The 15,345-nt window shown below is 44.4% G+C and overlaps 1 protein-coding gene across 16 annotated transcripts in view; it reads left to right on the top strand.

Moving 5' to 3' along the window:
* The window catches only part of RBFOX1 (RNA binding fox-1 homolog 1), an 861,682-nt gene that overhangs the window by 734,316 nt on the left and 112,021 nt on the right, over window positions 1-15,345 (top strand). For all 16 annotated transcript variants that reach the window (XM_080830139.1, XM_080830147.1, XM_080830141.1 and 13 more), the window contains 2 exons: window positions 4,264-4,407; window positions 11,118-11,171. In XM_080830139.1, coding sequence (XP_080686265.1) covers window positions 4,264-4,407; window positions 11,118-11,171 — 198 coding nt within the window. The remainder of the gene's footprint in view (window positions 1-4,263; window positions 4,408-11,117; window positions 11,172-15,345) is intronic.

Below are 15,345 nucleotides of genomic sequence, written 5' to 3'. Positions count from 1 at the left end.
ATGATACTTTAAAAGAATCAGACGCAGATAAATCAAGGTTCTTCTACCAGCCGTTAATTCCAAATAAGCCTTGACACGTGCCAGCCTTGAGGGATGTAACAACCAGGTAGCCCCTGCTTTTCAGGGATATGCCTTCTAGATGTGCAATTCTCTTAGCAACTTTCTCAGCTTTTTCACATGATTTTATTTTTGTCTTTAGAAATTTCGCGCTGTGCCTTTGCCATAAGCTTCACCGACCTTCTCGGGGATGCTGGGACTGCTGTCCATCTGTGTGAGCTACAGGGCTAGGCTCAGGGAACCTGCAGACCTAACCTTCTTTTTAGGGTGTTGGATGCCTTTCAGGAGGCCAGTGGAGCACCTCTCGGCCCAGCTGAAGGGGGTCATCACATCCAGCAGGAGGCGCCCAAGGCAGCCTAAGAGCCTGGGCCAGGGTGAAGGGAAGACTCAAATGTCCTCTCTTTAGACAACTCATCAAAGTTCCCAGCATGACAGATGGGAGCCTGGGACAGCTCCGACAGGGACATTCTCTCTTCTTCTAGAGCGGGTGTGAGACCAGCCCTTTCCCTCAGTGGTAGAAGATGCATCCACTTCCTGGTAACAGCTACTTCTACGTGCACTTACGGTTTGTTTGTTTAGAAGAAGATTGTAGTGTGTTGAATGTGGCCTTCAAAACATATGTTCACATCCCATTCTCCGTAAACCCACAACTACGACCTTATTTGGACAGAGGGTCCTTGTGGATGTAATCAAGCATCCCAAGATGAGATCTAGGGTGAGCTTTAAATCCTTATAAGAAGAAAAAGGCGGAGGGAGCTACGAGTCCCAGACACGCAGAGGGAAGAAAGCCATATGAACGTGGAGACAGAGACCGGGGAAGTGTAGCTTTAAGCCAAGAGATCACCAGAAGCTCGAAGAGGCAAATGTGGGCTCTCCCCTAGAACCTCCGGAAGGAGTGCGGTCCGCCGGGTCACTCCGGAAGGAGTGAGCGCCTTCACTGTGCCTTCCGGTCTCCACAACCATGAAGGAGTCCATTTCCATTGCTTTTAGCTACCGTGTTTGTGGTAATTTCTTAGCAGACTAATATAGGGACCTAAAACTCGGGCTTGTCCTGGATGTGTTTTCCCTGACAGTTCCCAGAAAAAGAGAAGGGGAGCGCTCTCACCCTGATATCAGAGTCAGTGAGGACCCTCCTGGTCCTTACCCTGCTGTGCCCCAGACTCCGGAATCCGCCTCTGGATCCTGACGTGCTCCCCTGCCCTCTCCTCTCCGTTTACCCGCGATGTCGGAATTGCTTTCGGTTTGTTTTCCATTTTACATGTTATCTTTAAAAATTACTTTTAATACACAGGTATTCCGACATAACAATTTATGAGCTTTTGTACACATGCCCGCACTACAAAATGATTAATTGAGCGTTGTATGTTTTTATCAAAGGAAACAACGCAGAGATTTCTCCAAAGTCCTGTTTGACTAAAGATGATTAATTTTAATTTTCACATGAGCGGCATAATGCTATTAATCATTTAATATGTTTAATCATAATCTCTGTAATTCCTAATTAGGTTTATTAAGCTGAAACATCCAGCAGTTATGTACAAATCCAAATCTAAGTTTCTTTCTTGGGATGAGAACGAGCTTGTTTTAATTTGCATTTGAACAGCAACTTCTAATCGGAGGGAAGAAACGGACTTTAAGCTGGGATCTCAGCTGCTGTCTCTGCAAGCCTAGGGTCTTAGGTCAGAGGACATGACCCTGATGGCATGGTTCAAGGACATCTCTGGGTCTTGGTTGTGTAACCAAAGGTCATGTTACCAGCAGAGAAAACACAGTTCCCTGCTCAGTTTGGGCCTGGGTGTTATAATATTGTATTCGACTATTACCTGAAGATGCAAAGTGGACCATTCATTCATCCTTCATTCATGACTTGATTGATACACTTGTAATGCCTTTACCTGCTCAGTCAGAGGCTTGGCCTGCGTTTCCCATTTGGTGGCCATGGCTCAGCCCCGATGCTGGGTGCCGGTCCCACCACACCCCAGGATGATCTGTAAGCGGCTCCTCTTAGTTTTTATCTTCTGTCCTTCCTTCACGTGAGCCTGCTGACTTTGACACTAAGGGGCCCGTGTACTCCCTGGAATCCAGAACCCGATTTCACCTCTGCGTCTTTGCCTGTGCCTTACCCTCTCCTGGTACAGCATCAGCCCCCTTGTCTCTTCTATTAGACATCTCCCACCAAAAACCTAACCTCCAGAACTGGCAGGGCTCCCAGAACGTCCAGCTGTGCGGCGTGTCCCTGATTTCAGTTTACTCAGCCCTCTGTGACTGACTCTGACCCCAGCCTCGCAACTAGCTCTTTCCCTCTTCTTTCTCTTGAACTGAACTAGGAACAGCGTGTGTTGGGAGGACTAACCTGTATGTCCAATATATAGTAGTTGCTCAGTGAAAACGTGCCTAACAAGCAAATGAGAACCTTTCCTTTGTATGTTTCCTGAGAGAGGCTTTCTCTCTCCTTGTTTTTGACATTTTAAGGAAAAGTCACCATCACTCTAAAAAATTCACTGCCTTCCATTTAGTGAGTTCCTGTCCCAAGAACTCTACCATGTTGGCCTGTATTACTGCATTCAGTCTTCACAGAGCCTTGGAAGGGGTGCACTATTATTATTATTACTCATTTTCCAGATTAGAAGAGCGTCACCATCCTCCTCCTTATTCCACTCCAATAGCACAGACAAAATGACCAAGGGCAGCGTTGGTGTTACCATGACGTAGCACCTCAAACTTGCAGAGGTCCTCCGAAAGGGGTTTTGATACCAAACCGGCTTGGAAGAGTAGTCTGCCAACTTCTGGGAGGTCTTGACTTCAAAATGTTGTTCAGGGGGTATTAGGAAGGCGAATGCAGAAGAAGTCTGTCAATAAACACAAGGATTGGGGAGAAAGTCACTAATTATGACCATGTTATTGTGGTATATGTATTATATAAACCGTATTTATATAAAGTATGTATATGCATATGTAAAACATTTTTATATATAAAAATCATGTCATATATATATGTATATATATTCACTTGTCTCCTCTATGTCTTTATTATCTTATACCTGCCCGATTGCATGGATAGTTTTGTCCCAGTTACAGGCTTCTAAATCATTTAAAAGTAGGTGAGGCTGATTCTTCCCTCATGGATTTGATGGGTTTCCACACAGGTTTTCCATTATGGTTTTGGAGAAGCAAGTAGCTGATGTGGATGGCATCAACTGCCACCCAGAGGCGATAGACGCTAATTGCAGAGAAAGTATCCAGAAGCATCTCTAGAACCAAGAGTATGGGAATGGCTGTAATGATACCGAGCGTTAATGTGATTCTCCGGCCTGTATACGTGCCGATACAATATTGTGTTGTCCGGGCTTTTGTTTTGGCGAGAGTGGGAAGCAGAGTAATGAGTTATGCTAACAGCATAACTTTATTGACACCAGTATAGTCCGTAGAATGTTCTGGAGATGTTCTAGATCCACGTTGTCCGACGGGGAAACCACTAGCCATAGGTGGCCATGGACTGCTTGAAATGTGGCTAGTGTGAAGGAAAAACTGGATTTTACGTTTTACTTAATTTTAATTCATTCAAATTTAAATAGCCACATGGGGTCAGCTGTAATGGACAGCACAGGCCTGCCCAACCAAGAAACAAGAAAGTAAAACCTTAAAAAAAATTAAGTCCATCGGATGGTTACTTGGCCTGCAGGACACCAGACAGCCTTCTCAAATGTTTTACTACATTTGCTAATGTTTTATCTGGACAGCCACAATAATTATGCAGGCGTACCTTAAGATTTTTGACCCCTTTGGTTAAGGGATACGCTCTCTCCTACCTTTAATGATGAGGTTTTCTCTGATTGCCTGTTAAAACTCCGCAACACCTCCACACCAACTACCCCTCCCCTTGTTTTGTTTTCCTCCAGGATGCTCTCCTTCTGCCAGCTCCATATTTATTTATTAATGAGCTTACTCCCTCCTCCCCACACACCCCCTGTAAGAATTACACTCCATGGAGAAGAGCTTGTCTGCTTTCTCACTGCTGAATCCCAGATCCACCTTGGGCTCTCAGGAATGCTCAATAAATACCTGTTGAACGAATGGATGACCCAGCAACTTCTCTCTTGTCCTTGATCCTGTGTTCCAGCATTTTCCTACCATTTAGGGGAAGCTAAAGCACTTTGGAAAGAGTGCACAGGTCCACTCAGAGCCTCTTTACTCTTGTCCTTTTAGCAGACAGATGACGCAGCACCAACGGATGGCCAGCCCCAGACACAACCTTCCGAAAACACAGAAAACAAGTCCCAGCCCAAGCGGCTGCACGTCTCCAACATCCCCTTCAGGTTCCGGGATCCGGACCTCCGACAAATGTTTGGCGTAAGTAGTGCATTTCCCCTGTGCGGTGGCCGCACTGGGGTCCCCAGAGCCCTTCCCTCCTCATGTAAGTTCTTGGTATTTATAACATGGGGGAAGAGAAAGACATTTTAGATCCTAGTCTGTGGGTATATTGTGGCCAGAGTCTCCTTATGATTTTAGTCTAAATATCTTTGTATAGGTTCACCATGGCCCCGCTTTGCCAAGTGGTCTTCTTCTCATTAGTAACTGGAAAATCACATGGCAGATGAGCTCCCAGATAAACTAGCACTGAAAGAAGCCCACTGATGATCCCTGATCAAGTGGCCCGGGGCCCCGTGTCACGGCCGAAATGAACATTTTGTGTCCTTTGGGTTCTTCTCTCTTTCGTAGCTGCCAAAGTGATCATGATATACTCCTGCACACCTCACTCTTTCCCAGGCACTGTGCACTTGGATTTCAGGCAGCTTTAGAGAATAATGACTTCCGCATAAAGCTTCATTGAAAAGCAAAACAGAGAAAGCTAGAGATTTCTAAGTCTGACTTGCGCCCTGCGGTATACACTCTCCCGCAGTCAGTGGTGAGGATTCAGAGGTTCTTCTTGGGATGTTCTCTGCCACTGATGACAGCCTTTCCCGGCTACCATGATTGAAACACAGAGCAGGGCAGAAGCCACCGTCAACCTAGAGAAAATAGATGATAAGGTTGCTTCCTTGTGGAACACGATGACTCGGATTCTTTTTCTGGAGGAAACCTTGGACTGTCCACCTTCAGAAGGAATGAGTTAGCCACGTCCTGGGCTCTGAAGGACAAAACTCTTAGAGAAAACTCTTAGAGACCCTTAGTGGTTTTTTGTTTTGTTTTGTTTTTGTTTCTTTTAGTTTTTTGCAAACGCAGTCAGCCGATTTGCCCATGACAACCATCCCAGCATTGACGGGAGGTGTCTGCGGATTCCGTGAACAGAGCTACATCCTTAGCATTTGACTTAGAGAAAAGGTTGGCCGCCTGGAGATTGTTCTAAGAGTTGGTGGTTGGATGCAAATGTTACAGAAGCAATAAGAAGAGGCCAAACTTTTATGCCGAGCCCTGGGCCAAGTAGACCTCATCCTCCCGATGCAAGGGGGAGCTCTGGTTCATGACGCTGCGATTGTGGGGTTAGCTTGCGTGTACCTTCTCTTTCTTTACCATGCCTGGTGTTTATCAGATCCACATCTGACACAAAGGCAGAGCTAGCGTCCTAATATTCAGATACCCAGACTCGAATCCTGACATTTCAGAGGAAAAGGTCAGCTTCTGCACTTTTATCTCTCTCGTTTGGTAATAACCTTGAGTTGAGCCCTCTAACTTCTTGCAGAGTAGAGATACCCTCGGGCACTCTCAGGTCAAAGATGACTTTGAAAAGTGCAAAGCATTCAAAGTGAAAGTGGAGGTTAAGTGTGTGTAAAGCAGTGAGACCAGGTTTGAATGATGGGCAGCCAGAGGAATTAGATTCCTTTTGCCACATCAGGTTAGAAAGTCTCGCTCCGTGGTCCATCTTTACTCGTCAGGTGTCACTGGGAGGCTGGCTTTGAATCTGGCCTTCTTAATGATCACCTCGGCGCTGCTCTTTTATGGTGTCACTCACGGCAGCCCACCCCAGCTCCCAACCCCGATGGCGCTCTCCCCTCCCTGGTCTTCTCGGTTATCTTGAAAGTCACCGGAGGGCTACACAGCCAAGTCGGAGAGATACTGGAAATAATCCGCAGCTGGAACTCCCAGAGACAGCATCCTGCTTGCACGGATATCTGAGCCCCTCTGTTCTTGTAGGGCGAGGGCAGGTGATGCAGAGCGAGGTCTTGCCAAAGACTGAACACACGACCCAGTTATCGAACTGTGATCAAAACCCACTGGTTTCAGAACCCGTTTTTGTAAAAGTCAACATTCCTAAGCAACCGACAAGACGTTGACTTGACAAGATGATAGATACGCTTAGTATCGATTAAGAAACCGTGGCGTACATTCAGTAATATTGAAATTAATTTTGTTCATCACAAACAGCATCTGTGTTCTTTTTAAAAGTATGCAAGGTTTTTTTTTTTTAATGACTTTCAGCTATAAAAATTGGGGGCACATATAGATTCCTGAATTCTTGGTAATAATGCTGAGGCCTCCTTGGTTTACAACCACTATTCTGAAGAAATGGAATTTAAATACTAAAAGTCTGTTCTTCCCAGCCAAACATTGACAGTGCAACCCCACTGTGGTTATATGATACATTTAGTGGCATGAGTCACAGTGAAAGGCATCTGTAAACATTCAGATTGGCTCCCCACACTCCAGTTGAGAGAATTAAGTGTGGATTCTTCTTATAGGTCTTACTTACTGTAAGAAATGACATTTTGATTCCAATTAGGTCTTTTCCAAGTCATTTGGACATGAGATCTCTTCTCTCTTTTTATTGCTTTATTTTGTCTTTACCTCTTCACTTTGGCTGGGGCTAGAAGGGGGGTGGTGATTACAGAGAAACACCCTCTTGAAGATTTTTGTGTTTTTCTGCTTTGTCTCTTTTGTTAAAGGCGGCCATGGGGATTTGAAACCCAAACCAAAACAAGACAAAAAAGGAAGCTTCTTTCTCCAACTGCCTAAAACCTAGCCGTGTTCATAACAACTTTTGGAGCTATTAATAATTCATCTGTGAAGTTTGCAATTTCTGCAGGCCTAATGGTCACTGCAGGTGCCTCACATTTTGTTTTTCATTTATGGCTTCAGGTCCCGTTCACTGGGATCCTGGTTACACTTCTCCCACCACGTTCTTCAGCGCTTGACATGTTTTGCTTCCTCCTCCCTTGGAAGCATTTGTTCTAGTGTTTGGCATTAAGTTTTCTAACTATTCATACATTTTCTTTCCTTCCTTCCTTCCTTCCTGTCAAGATGGAACATTCCTCGGTCAAGAAGTTATGTGCCCACAGTGGTGCCAGAGTCTTTTTACAACCTCAATTGGGGCGTGAGTGAACAGATCAGGGGCATTGGTTCTGGATGGTTCCCTGAAAGAAATGTTGGTTCTGGCCTGACGACTTCATTCTTGATCTCTGTCCTCATGTCAGGGAGCATTCATGAGGGTGGGCGTCCTTTATGTTTGAAGTCTTAATGATCCCATGAAAGGAATGGGTGAATTTCCACCAGATTGAATATAATGGCTTGCTCTTGGACAGAATGGTTCTTTAACCTAACATTTAAAATTTACACGTATCTGGGTTTGGGGTGAGAGAGGTGCATATGATATATCCAGACCATTGACAGGACACATGGCATTATAGAATTGTTTTTAGAAGCAGCGGCTTGTGGAGCATAAGATTCAAATTTGCACAATACCCTTGTTGATGTCACGGCCTTGCTTTTGATACAGACCCTCTGGGCATGAATAAGATCTACGGAAGTCACTCATTACTGTCACCCCAAAACAGACCACATGACTTCCAGAACATACAAAAGAAGCTTTCATGATCACTTTTTTAGGAATAACATAGAGACACCTGCACCTTTGGCGTTAATGCCAAATTCTATGCACTGTGCTGTTATACCGTACCGAGTGAAGCATTCCTTTTTTTTTTTTTTTTTTTTTTTTGGACCTGGCTTGGTGCCTCCCATCTCTACATTCCAAACAGGAAGCCAACCCTACGAAAACTGAAATGATGCCTTTTCTTCGCCTCTGTGTGCGCTCTTTGAACTAACCTTTATTTCATATGTTATGCTGTATCCACTGAACATCTTCCACAGTTTTTCAGAGAAACATTATTTGATCTGAGAATGTCTCAAAATGCCTGGTATGTATTTGCCCCAGCGCGTGCCTAGAAGCCTCCGGATTTTATTCTCGAAACCGCCGCCGAGACACCTTGCGTGCATTCTGGGACATTGTCGAACGCGGCTGCACACGGGCGTTGAGCAAAGTAATGCGAGTTAAGTCTGCGAGTCATGTCTGTTTAGACTGAACATGTGCCAGCTGTGTTTACATCATTAGTACCAAACTTCCCAATTAAACTGTTGATACTATAAATATAGTACACAACTGTCTTAGGAATGGGGCTCATATCAGCGTTCTTCTCGCTGCTCGTTTTCCTGGCTCTGAGAATCATCCACCCAGTGGCAACTGCCGAGAGGCAAACATTCGAGACCATTTCGGGGCATATGGTGTCATTGTTTCATTTAGGGAATGACACATGCTAGGATTACTTCTTGATGGGCTGGTTCTGTCTCAACCAGATCTTGTTTTAAAGGGAGTGTTGTCGCATTGCCTGCCTAGAGAATGTTCCAGAGGTGATATTTGCTTTGCAGTTTGGGGGAGTCCTTCTCAAGCTTCCCTATTCATAAACATGTGTGCTCTCATGCTCTTAGACCCGAAATAAATGTGATAGCATCAATGTGGACTGAATATTGTAAGGAGGTTATATCGAAATCACTGCTTCTGAAGACTTCACACATTGGAGTTTTTACTAAGAAATTCCGTTCACCTTTCAACGGCAAATCCCCCATTTCCCAAATCTGAAAGTTTTCTTCTTCTGTTTTTAACGACTTTCTCTGCCCAAACCTAGGGCACTGAAAATGCTCTGTAGAAGAATACTCTCTTGAGCCAAAGGACATTAGAGGGTCCACAGGCAGGGTGAGTTGGCTGCAAGTTTCTTGGTGTTTCCATCATACCTGCTGGCAGTGTAGCCCTCCCCTGTTCTCTCGGAGCTGGGCTGCCTCGTTTCTTCGTGCCCTTCTCTGTCTCTGGGAAGATGAAAAGCACGTCCATCCGCTCAACAAGACCGATTCAATCCGCAGTCCCCTGACCGCGTCCGTATTCTGAAGGATGGGCACATTTCCATGACTTAGCTTTGGGTTTCTTTTTTCTCCTAGGTCAGAACGACTTTTGTTTCAAGGTTTTGAGCTATTTTTCTTCAACTGGAGTGTGCCTCATTTTTTCCCCCCGTCTTTCCAAGAAAGCTAGTTTTATTCCAGAGGACAGCTTCTCTCTGTTTCAAATAATTTTTTTCTCAAATCTTAGTAGGACCCTCTTAGCACTTACTCTCAGGGTCCCTCCACCCCATATCCTGTGACTGAAGCTCAGTGGTCAGGGGGGCTGCCTCTGGTTCTCTGTGTTCTAACCATTTGTTCCTCTTCTGTCCCTCCCAACCACTCTGGCCTCTGCCGCACGGAGGCTGCTTACTGCTTTCCATCCAGGGGAGAGAGACAGAAAGCAGACTCTCCTCAGGCAATAAAAGATTAAAAAAAAAAAAAAAAATCCAGGCTGCAGAAGCAAATAGAATAATACAAAAGCTCAAAATAAAGGAAAAAGAGGATGGACATATTCCTTCATGTGGTTCTGTTTACTTTTTAATCACTGAAATGAGCACTTGCCCTCATTGTGCATCAGGGTAAAATTCCCCTCGTGGTTTTCCTGGGCCACGTCACACACTGTTAGGACACCCACCCACGGTATTTCACGCAATCTGAGAAAAAGGAAAGGACTCCAATGTCAGGGGCAGAGGACCTTGGACTATCAGATGCTTCTGGCTTCAGGGGTCCATGTTCCCTTATTTTTAAAGTGTGTATCACAAATTACTTGATGTGCCATTTCTCACTAGGACTACAAGATTGAGCAAATAAAAAAAAATACAAGATGACAATGGCTGAATTAGAATTTTAGATAACATTTTTATTAAGTATAAGCATGTCTTAAATATTGAAGGGGATGTAATTATCCTGAAAGATTTGAAATTTAAACTTAAGTAGGCATCTGTAATTCAGCTGGCTGCCCCGTTTGTAATCTGAAACCATGTTTCCAGGTTCGAATATGTCAAGTAGCTTTCACTTCTTATAGAGCCTCTTCCGACTAATTGTCTAAAATCTATCTGTTTGTTTAACAAAATGGAGAATCATCTTGAGAGAAGTACATTTCAGCCTCAGGGCTAATCACAACTATGCTGGCGTCTTGATTATGATGGATGTCCACATGGTGGATCTTGCTTTCATCTGTTCATACTTGATTTCCTTTACATGGCCTGGTTCTTCCTGTAGCTTACACGGGGGCCACGGGCCACCATCCTCACCATCAGATGCCATGTGGACATTTTACCATTAAAATCCATCATCAAGGCTGCTTCTGGCCAGTGGCTAGCGGAGTAGGCTTGAGAATCAGTTTCTACACCAGCCAGTTTTAATCTTTGCTGCTCAGTGCCTGGGAAAACAACTGTCCCTACCAGAAGAAAGAAAAAGAGAAGGGCGCCTGGGTGGCTCAGTGGGTTAAGCCGCTGCCTTCGGCTCAGGTCATGATCTCAGGGTCCTGGGATCGAGCCCCACATCGGGCTCTCTGCTCAGCGGGGAGCCTGCTTCCCCCTCTCTCTCTCTGCCTGGCTCTCTGCCTACTTGTGATCTCTCTCTCTGTGTCAAATAAATAAATAAAATCTTAAAAAAAAAAAAAAAAGAAAGAAAGAAAGAAAGAAAAAGAGAACTAACCACCTGATTACACATTTTGCACAGGCCCATACTGTGACCTCTCACTTGGTGGGGTATCCAATAAAATAAAAATCATATGTATGGTTGTGCTTTCTCTTGGTTCAAGCACATCACTAAGGATGAAACAACATAAAATGTCTACCCCTGATACTGAAAGAGAAAACAAAGAAACAAACTCGGACTTGGGGTTCAGTTACCAATGTGCATAATCTGATGTCCTCCATTTCTCTTGCTTATAAAACATTTCTATTTCTTTGCAGCAATTTGGTAAAATCTTAGATGTTGAAATTATTTTTAATGAGCGAGGCTCAAAGGTAAGCAATTTAATTTACTTTAGGATTGTTTAGCTTATTTTTAAACGTTTGCTATGGATAATGGGAAACAACTGCACTGTTTTAATTAGCACATTGTGAAAATACACTTCAGTGGGAATTCCTTTAGAGACCTCCTCCAGTTTCCAAAATGGGGGGAAATGCATTGGGTTCAGTTTAAATGTATAAGGGGGTAATTTAAAATTGCTGTTTTATACCTATCTATTTATCTATCTATCTATATATATATATATATCAAGTTTCCAGAGGAAAATTACCCATGCTTAAAAAATAATGTTGTTGCTACATTTTTGTTTTTCAGTGATAATTATGTTCTTTATATTAAAAAGTGAGTTGATAGTCTCATGCGCAGGTAAATATGTGATTATTCTGTATTAATAAAGTGCAGTTATTTTCCTGGGTTGTAGGGGAGAAAATTTCATATACACCAACCTTTTGAATATAATCGGATTCATTAATATGTTTGCCACTCCCCATTTTGCAGTTTGCCATTGCTTTGAGTTTGTTTTTGGTTTTTGGTTTTTTCTGTAGGATACCATTTTCTAAGTCAATTTTTCCAGACCTAAGCATGTTAGTGAAAATCAGGGGTTATATGGAAAGGCTCCAGCACCTTCAGTGTGGAAATATATTGGAGAAGAAAAGGCCCAGCTCTCTCAAAGCATCCCATCTATCAGAGGTCATCAAAATGTGGTCCCCCGAGCAGCAGCACCTAGGAACGTACCAGAAAAGCAAATTCTCAAGCTCCAACCCAGACCTACTGAATCAGACACTCAAAATGGGAGCCCAGCGATCTGTGTTTTAACAAACCTTCCAGGCCTGTCATTAAAGTTACAAACACTGTGTTTTCCTGTTTTAGACAAACGCCAACGCTTCATCTAAGTGCAAAATGCCCCTTTGCCCGCTGGTGTTTTGTGGTGGCGAACGTGTCCTCCTCCCACCTGCATGCATAGAAAACTCCAGGGCTCCATCAGAATCTCCCTTAAGGAAGGCAGTGCGTTAGGCTTAGCAGCAGATACTGAGTGGTGAGAGTCCTGTCGGAGGACTCCGAGACTGGCCTCAGCAGCCAGAGAGTGACCACTTTCAGTAACTCTGCCCAGTTTCCTGAGTACCAGTCACCAGGCTGGCAGGAATTCTAAGCTCTCTTGCGTCCTCAGACTCTGCAAGTGGGTATTGGAACAGACTGCTTATCAGATACAGAGAGATACTGGATTTAGCCCCGTAACTTTCCTCACGTAGGCAATTTGGGACAAGTCAGTATCCAAGAGGGTTTATGAGAAGAACCGGTTTTCTCTAAGGGAGCAAGTGCTACTCCTCCTGGGCATAGCAACCACCTCCCTCCCGTGAAGCACACAAACCCATGTATTATTCCTTGGGTAGTCTGCACCCTTTCCATCCTAAATAGGATGATACAGCTTGATGTGAGGGAAGAAAATTCCAGTGCTCTCCTTTCCATGGCCAAAATGATGTCGTGATATGCTGCATGAGATTTAAAAAAAAAAAAAAATCATTATACTCTCTGGTTCTGCCAGTGCAGGGGTCTTCTCCCCAAATTTCAGATACTTTAGTTATTTTTATATCAGTGGTGTGACCTCTAGGCTGGGGGAAACATAAGTTCATTTTCTTTCTGCTCCTTAGTTAAAAATCATTATAGAAGCTGTTTCTATACCTTGCAAGGCAAAGTGCATTAAGAGAAAACATGCCCAGGGGCGCCTGGCTGGCTCAGTTGGTATAGTATGCAACTCTTGATCTCGGGGTTGTGAGTTCGAGCCCCACGTTGGGTGTAGGGATGACTTAAAAATAAAATCTTAAAAAAGAAAAGAAAAGGAAAATGTGCCTAGCCTAACTAATCCTTTTCACTGAAGCCTGATGCATTCTTGGCAAAATCCTAGAAGATGACCCGGAATGTTGACCAACTCTCTTATAATCCTGAGTTTGTGGCACTAATGCTTTTAAAGGTAGTTGTGTTGTTGTTGTTGTTTTAATTTATATTTATTTTATATTTTGTTTTGTAACTTTTGCCAGTTGGAAAAAGCTTTTTAATTCCTTTCGAGAGCTGTTTTGGGACATTAGAAGAATATCGTTTGCTATTTTGAAAGTACAATGGAGGAACTATTTTTAATACCTCTTCCGTCATTGCCACGATTAGCCTGTCTCTGGGGCTTTAGCGGTGGAGACCGTTTAAGTTTGCCGCATCCAGTGACTGACTTTGTGAACCTGCTTTTTACTTTTGATTAGGAGACATCGAGAACAGCCTGGGTGGGTAGGCTCCCTCGGAAAGAGGCGTTCTGGCAGGTGCTGGGGGCTGACTGTTGCGGTCTAAGTGGAGTGTCCTCAAGACAGTCCTTTGGGGGAACTGCTAAATGGGGACAGCCACTCACCCAGGGATATTTTTCAGACTTGACATTATCCTCTGCAGGAAAGGGCCTTATTTAAAGGGACATTTCCATTTAAATGGTTAAGAAACCTGAACCACTGTTACGACCTCGTGTGCTTCATTTGGCACAGGAGAAGCAGCCAGGAAGCAGGTGGGAGAGCCAGAGCTCACTGTCTGGTCATTATCTTTGGAGCTGGTCCCCGAGGCAGGTCACTCAGTGCTCACAGAGTATGGCTGTGTGTTCTGGGTGTTTGGTGTGTGTGTGTGTGTGTGTGTACATGTGCGTGTTTGCACATACCCTATTAAGATACAGGTAGTATCTATTTTATCCTGAGAACATGTACCATAAATAGCTCCTGGGCACATGGATAGCAAGTATACAGGGAAGCCACATTTTAAAAAGACACAACCGACCTCAAAAATGAGAATTTGATAGCATTTAGGGGTAAGAGATCCTATCATTAATTTTTCCTTATAGGAGATTTAGAAACATGTTGTTGAACTCTGAAATGATGTATGTGGGGGCTACAACCAGAGAGAGCTACTTTTTAATATACCCTGGAAATATACAGTCTGATCTTTGATTCAGTAGATGATGTGTGAGGACTAGTTCCCTCCTTGGGACAAGAAGAAGGGTCAATCCATGGTCAGTGAGACCGAAGCGGTCCTCATAGACTTTCCTGAGTGGTGGGGGGAGACGAACCACTAAGACCAGCCACGGTCAGGGTGCAGGCTGTGCTCTACGGCAAGGGAGCGAGCAGGCAGGCCAAGACTATTAGGGGTGGGAAGGCTTCTGGGAAGAAAGGGCACTGAACCTGGGAGTGAACATTCTCCACCCCTCTGCTGAGGCGAGCTCCGGGAGCAGTGCGTCTCCTGCAGCAAAGAGCACCTGGGCCGTGCTCTATGCACCCTGTGTGTTCTAGAACGTTCAGGGTTCCACATCCAGCATTGCACCCAGCTCCTGAGCTGTCAGGCCAAGTCCAGAATGTGCTTCTTCCATTCCCCTTCTTAAGGCTGACATAAAAATATTTAGAAAGTTTTTAAGAATTCCAAGTTGTGCTTTCCTGGAGATAGAATTCTGACCTTGAGGCAGGAAAAAGGAAGTGGCCTCAGCACCGGTTTCAAAGAGTGGCCCAGCTCCTGCACTTGGCAGAGAGGACATCTGAAAATGGCCAGGTAACTGGTGTCATGCTCCAGATGGGAATTCTGGTGATCTTCTGGTCCCAGGAGGCCATATCCCTTCTTGCCTTGTAGAGGGGGAGGGAGTGACTTGTCCAATCGAAGAGGTAGGACAGTCCCTTTGATATTTGGGGCCTATGTCTGGAGCAAGCACTTCTGAATTCAACTTTCTAGAATCTCAACTAGTCATCTCAGCAACTGGAAATAAGAAATATTGAGGACCTCAAAAACAAACACAAACAAAACAGAGAGAAAGAGAGAGAAGTGTAGCAGAACATGAGAGTAAGAATAAGAAGAATCCATATATATTATCTGACTTCAAAACAGGGTAAGAATTTGGGGATGTAGTGAACTACTTGCTTTGTGGTTTATGAACTTCACATGGGATTTCAGAACCTATTTCTGTCTCCACTTTCATGTCTCCCCGACGCCCACAGTGCAGATTTTAGGCCAGTGTGGTTTGCCCTGGGGTCAGAAAAGAATCACGATGATGTGATTCTTTGGGATGACGTTGGGTGGGTGAGTTAAATGTCCCCTTTCACTGGGCTGTGGTGCTAATGACTGGTGCCCGTGGATGGCAATGATGCCACCAAGCCTTCCATC

This window comes from Martes martes, assembly GCF_963455335.1.
Source record: "Martes martes genome assembly, chromosome: 18".
Lineage (NCBI taxonomy): Eukaryota > Metazoa > Chordata > Mammalia > Carnivora > Mustelidae > Martes > Martes martes.
This window is presented reverse-complemented; position numbering and strand designations above follow the sequence as displayed.